At 41.3% G+C, this 6,000-nt stretch overlaps 1 protein-coding gene across 1 annotated transcript in view; it reads right to left on the reverse strand.

Moving 5' to 3' along the window:
• LOC131943521 (uncharacterized) overlaps window positions 1-2,979 on the reverse strand; it is a 55,533-nt gene extending 52,554 nt beyond the window's left edge. Inside the window, exon 1 of the mRNA XM_059303695.1 lies at window positions 2,488-2,979. Coding sequence (XP_059159678.1) covers window positions 2,488-2,979 — 492 coding nt within the window. The remainder of the gene's footprint in view (window positions 1-2,487) is intronic.
• Window positions 2,980-6,000: the final 3,021 nt, after the last annotated feature.

Raw genomic sequence — 6,000 nt, forward strand, 5'->3', positions numbered from 1 at the left:
GTAGAACTATCATGTGTGGTTTTGTATGGTAAAAGTAGCATTTAGTGATCCTCTATGAACTATCATGACATTTGTGGTTCTCAAAAGTAGAGCTCACATGTCATTGGGTGATTCTCTATGGTAAAAGTATCATGTGATTTAGTGATCCTCTATGACATATATAGTAGAGAGATCACATGTCATTTGGAAGCCATGTAAGATTGTGATCCAGTTAAAAAAACATCGCTTTAAGTTAATCTTTTCTTCTTAAAAACGTTCATTTACAAATTTGATGCATCGTATAGACAGCACACATAGACAACATAGACAGCACACAGGACAACATAGAAAGCACACATGACAACATAGACAGCACACAGGACAACATAGACAGCACACAGGACAACATAGACAGCACACAGGACAACATAGACAGCACACAGGACAACATAGACAGCACACATAGACAACATAGACAGCACACAACAACATAGACAGCATACAGGACAACATAGAAAGCACACGACAACATAGACAGCACACATAGACAAAATAGACAGCACACATAGACAACATAGACAGCACACACGACATAGACAGCACACAGGACTACATAGACAGCATACAGGACAACATATACAGCACACATAGACAACATAGACAGCACACATAGACAACATAGATAGCACACACACGACAACATAGACAGCACACATAGACAACATAGACAGCACACACGACATAGACAGCACACAGGACTACATAGACAGCATACAGGACAACATAGACAGCACACATAGACAACATAGACAGCACACATAGACAACATAGACAGCACACATAGACAACATAGACAGCACACAGGACAACATAGACAGCACATAGAACAACATAGACAGCACACAGGACAACATAGACAGCACACAGGACAACATAGACAGCACACAGACAACATAGACAGCACACAGGACAACATAGACAGCACACATAGACAACATAGAAAGCACACAGGACAACATAGACAGCACACAGACAACATAGACAGCACACATAGACAACATAGACAGCACACAGGACAACATAGACAGCACACAGGACAACATAGACAGCCCACAGGACAACATAGACAGCCCACAGGACAACATAGACAGCACACATAGACAACATAGACAGCACACAGGACAACATAGACAGCACACATAGACAACATAGATAGCATACAGAACAACATGTACATCAACTTCACTGACGGCTTGAAACGTCAACAAATGTGTTGAGATCTATCTGCGATATTACATCCATGTACAGATAACCAAATCACTAGAATCAAAGAAATCAATTTCTACATCGTAACGTGTTCGCTTTCATTTAATATAAATGCATCTCAGCAATGTACAGCTAATTTCATTTTCACGTCGCTACCATTCACAGTTGATCAAATTTTCATACGACAACAAATTACAGTAAATAAAACTTCTGCAACATCTAACAGGAAATTGATTCATCGCCATAATTCAGTTTTACACTGCCCATAATTCATCTTTCCACTGCCCATAATTCAGTTTTACACTGCCCATAATTCAGCTTTCCACTGCCCATAATTAAATTTCCCACAACCCATTATTCAGAATGTTACTGGCCCTAATACAAGATTCCACAAACCGCAATACAACTTCCTACCGACGATAATCAACTTATCACTGGCCACAATAAAACTTTTACTAACCACCATTCAACTTAACACTGGCTCTAATACAATTTTCTATAAACGATAATTCAGCTAATCACTTGCCCTAATACAACTTTCTACTGGCCTTAAAACAAACTCTACTCGCCACAAAACAACATTCTACTGGCAATTAGTTTTACCTCACCCCACATGTTTTAAAAAATTTTTATCTCAAGTTGTGTGTTCCATTGTTTAGTCTTGCTTGTCTGCCCCTGATGTGTAATTAAATGGAAATTTTAAGTCAGGTAGTTTAATTATGGGGAATTCTTAACATGTTTTGTATTTTAGTTGAAAGAAAATGCAAGTCATGTTGTGTATTGTGACTGAAGGGAAATTCATGTTATGTAAGGAAATTTTAATCAATTACAAACTTCTTAGGTAGAAACTTTTGTTAATAATGAAAGTAGGAAACAGCCACTATTATCTATAAGACGTTAAGATGTTAAGTGTGTTATTTTATATTTACAACCTGTGTTAACAAACTACTAATACCATTACATCTTCAGAAATGTCTAATAAAAACATGCGGTACCTAACCTGTGGTCAATAATGTCAAATGAGAACATAATGTATTTTACCTGTGGTCAATAATGTCAAACAAAAACATGTGGTACCCAGATGTGGTCAATAATGTCAAACAAAAACATGTGGTACCCAGATGTGGTCAATAATGTCAAATGAAAACATGCGATACCCACCCGTGGTCAATAATCTCAAATGAAAACATGCGGTACCTTACATGTGGTCCATAATGTCAAATAAAAATAAGCGGTACCCACCTGTGGTCCTCTAGATGGCGTGGAAATGTCGTCGTCGTAGACGGATCTGTCGCCTGGCACCACGCCGTTGTCGTCGGTGCCAGTCCTCCAGCGTCTCCTGACACGTTTGGTCCGTCGGTTTCTTCTGGGCGCCGGGTGGTGCTGGGGGCGTCTTGACCTCTGGCGTGACACGGGGAATGTCTGTCCGAAGTTTGTCTGTCCGAGGTTTGTCTGTCCGAGGTTTGTCTGTTCGAAGTTTCTCTGTTCCGAATTTGTCTGTTCGGAGTTGGCCTGTCCGGAGTTGGTCTGTTCAGGCTTGACCGATGAAATATTTTGAAGAACATGATCATCTCTAACCCCAGAAAAGTTCTGAGCCTCAGCGCCCACACCCGTGGTGTCAATTGAAGGCTGGTTGAAATAAACTCCAGGTGAACTCGAATGCTTGAAAGTTGACCGTTTGCTTTTAGACGCGCGCTCCCCGGAGATCTCTTGTTTACTGTTGTCCCTGCCCATGTTGTTATCCCTCCTGAGCTGCCTTAGACGTCTTTGAAAGAGATATTCGGAATTAACACGGTGGGAATAACGATACGGAACAGACGCTAACACCTCTCGCATGTTCACGGGTGACAAATGAGATTTGGCGAGATTTGATAAAAACGTTGATCGTTTATTGAGAGAGATGGATGAAGGGGCAGATAACGCCGAAGAAATGTTTTCATTATCTACCACTCCGGCAGGGGTGAGGGGCGCCTGGTTATTCTTAGACGAATGCAGGGGCATAACTCGTCTCCGCTTCGAGAAATGCCAAGTATTTAGAGCAGAAAATCGTCGGCTAATTACCTCCCGTGTTGCGGGTTTCTCTGGGACGCTATCGGCGTTGGCTTTTACGAGTGGCGTAACGTTGTTTATTGGGCCCTGTTTGACGCCTTCAGAGGCCGAAATTGGGCGATCTTCTGTCGTTAGCCCAGATATTCGTCTCTCTAAAATCGGGGCCGGAGTCAGCTTTAGATTTTTATCCTGGCCATTGACTCCGATGACGCCATGTTCTTCCGGGTTCGCCGGTTCCCATTTGGAGAATCCGGATCCACTTCTGATCCGGTACGTATCTTGTATAACCAAATTCGTGCTCGATTTTGGAGGAAAATACGAATTTTGATCGGGCAATAACGGATTAAGTTTCAGATTTTTTATCAAAGACGAGTTCTGATAATTAAAAAATGACGTCGATGTCAAAGAACGATTTGCGTCAGAGGAAGAGAAAAAATTTATTTCGGAAACAGCTCGGGTTTTTTCAGATAATAGTTTCCTTCTGAAGACGAGAATTTTAGAGTGCGACTGTTGATCCAAGGCGCCCCCACGCGCCCACGTCCTAGACCGACGCCGGTGTTTGGCAACCCGATCTCCCGACAACACCATGGGCGTGCGGCCCGCGGTCCGCCAACCCGATGTTCCGTCGACTGTTTGGTCAAGGAAGTTGTCGGACGAGTTGGTTGTTGGTATCGATCCTGAGTTGGTTGTTGGTATCGATCCTGAAAACATGGATCGCACGACGATGCGGAGATTACCGAAACAAAGGAGAAGTAGAGCCACGGTCAAGGTCATCAATTGAGACATCTTGATGACGTCATGTAAAGCGAGGAAAGACAACCCGTTCGTCCACGGAAGAGCTGGAAAAGAAAAAAAATATTTCATTAGCCGTTTATTAGATGTCAGAAATTATTTACACGTTCTATATACATATCTATAAATATATATATATATATATATCAGAATAAAATCGAAAGTTAATTGTTTCTTGTAAATACAAAGCTGATTATTTTGTAAATTGAACTAAGTGAACCCTTCTCCAGAAACCACTTGAAAATATTTCATAACAGTAGCTGCATTTGTTTAATGTAGTTGCTTTGCTTTTATCATAAATTTAAGACGTTAATTTTTAAAAGGGTGTTAATATAATGGCTTTATGACACGTTTTTAAATACACAGTTGTTGAATTTAAATATGAGCCAGTCGATAGTGTAATTTCATAAGGAAAACGTTCATAGAGTATCTTATTTTTAATAACAAGATAATCATAACGTGAAAATTATACTGACATAAAACAGCTGTTTGATAAATGGACAACTGTAATCTTTGAGTGGACATTTCACTGACATGAGGTAGATAGGGGTCGGCGTGGTCGAGTCGGTATAGCTCATGGTTGCTAAACCGAAAAGTCTCGAGTTCTAACCCTCGGGAAGATGAGGCTCGTTAGCTGGGGACAGCCACTCTTCTAGGAGAGACAACTCCAAAAATTAAACAACTGCTGCCTTGTAGTTTGTTCTTGGTTGGACAAAGGCTATGGAAGCAAATCTAAAAAGAAAATCAGGCTGAAATCGGAGTCAATGGCCTCAATGGCGCATAACCAGTTGACACGTAACGCTTAATTGTGTTGGAGGCGTGGTCGAGTCGGCAAAAAAAGCTCATGGTTGATAAATTCGAACAAAGTCTCGAGTTCAAACCCACTGGCAGATAAATCTCGATCCCCTTCAACACTAATAAATAAGAACGAAGAAGAAGAAAGAACTAACATGAGACCGCTACTTGACAAATAAACAACTGTAATCTTTGACTGGACATTTCACTGACCTAAGATTGACTGGTACTTGACAAATGGACAACTCTAATCTTTGACTGGACATTTCACTGACCTATGATGGACTGCTACTTGTCAAATGGACAACTCTAATCTTTGACTGGACATTTCACTGACATGAGACTACTACTTGTCAAATGGACAACTCTAATCTTTGACTGGACATTTCACTGACCTCAGACTGCTACTTGACAAATGGACAACTCTAATCTTTGACTTGACATTTCACTGACATGAGACTACTACTTGTCAAATGGACAACTCTAATCTTTGACTGGACATTTCACTGACCTCAGACTGCTACTTGACAAATGGACAACTCTAATCTTTGACTGGACATTTCACTGACCTGAGACCGCTACTTGACAAATGGACAACTCTAATCTTTGACTGGACATTACACTGACCTGAGACCGCTACTTGACAAATGGACAACTCTAATCTTTGACTGGACATTACACTGACCTGAGACCGCTACTTGACAAATGGACAACTCTAATCTTTGACTGGACATTTCACTGACCTAAGACTGCTACTTGACAAATGGACAACTCTAATCTTTGACTGGACATTTCACTGACCTGAGACAAATGGACAACTCTAATCTTTGACTGGACATTTCACTGACCTGAGACAAATGGACAACTCTAATCTTTGACTGGACATTTCACTGACCTGAGACCGCTACTTGACAAATGGACAACTCTAACCTTTTACTTGACATTCAACTGAGACCGTGGATTTTTCCAGTAGCGGGGTCAGGGGGGAAGGGGGGTTGACATTCCAAAAATAGAACTAGACAGAGACTCTTTGAGCCTGTATGCCGTACATGCTTGTAGAGCAGTCACACCCACTCACCCAAATATAGACACGGTGACATTGTGTTGTCGTCCTCGGGG

Source organism: Physella acuta, unplaced genomic scaffold (genome assembly GCF_028476545.2).
Source record: "Physella acuta isolate Inbredline_101_S28 unplaced genomic scaffold, ASM2847654v3 ptg000458l, whole genome shotgun sequence".
Taxonomy (NCBI): domain Eukaryota; kingdom Metazoa; phylum Mollusca; class Gastropoda; family Physidae; genus Physella; species Physella acuta.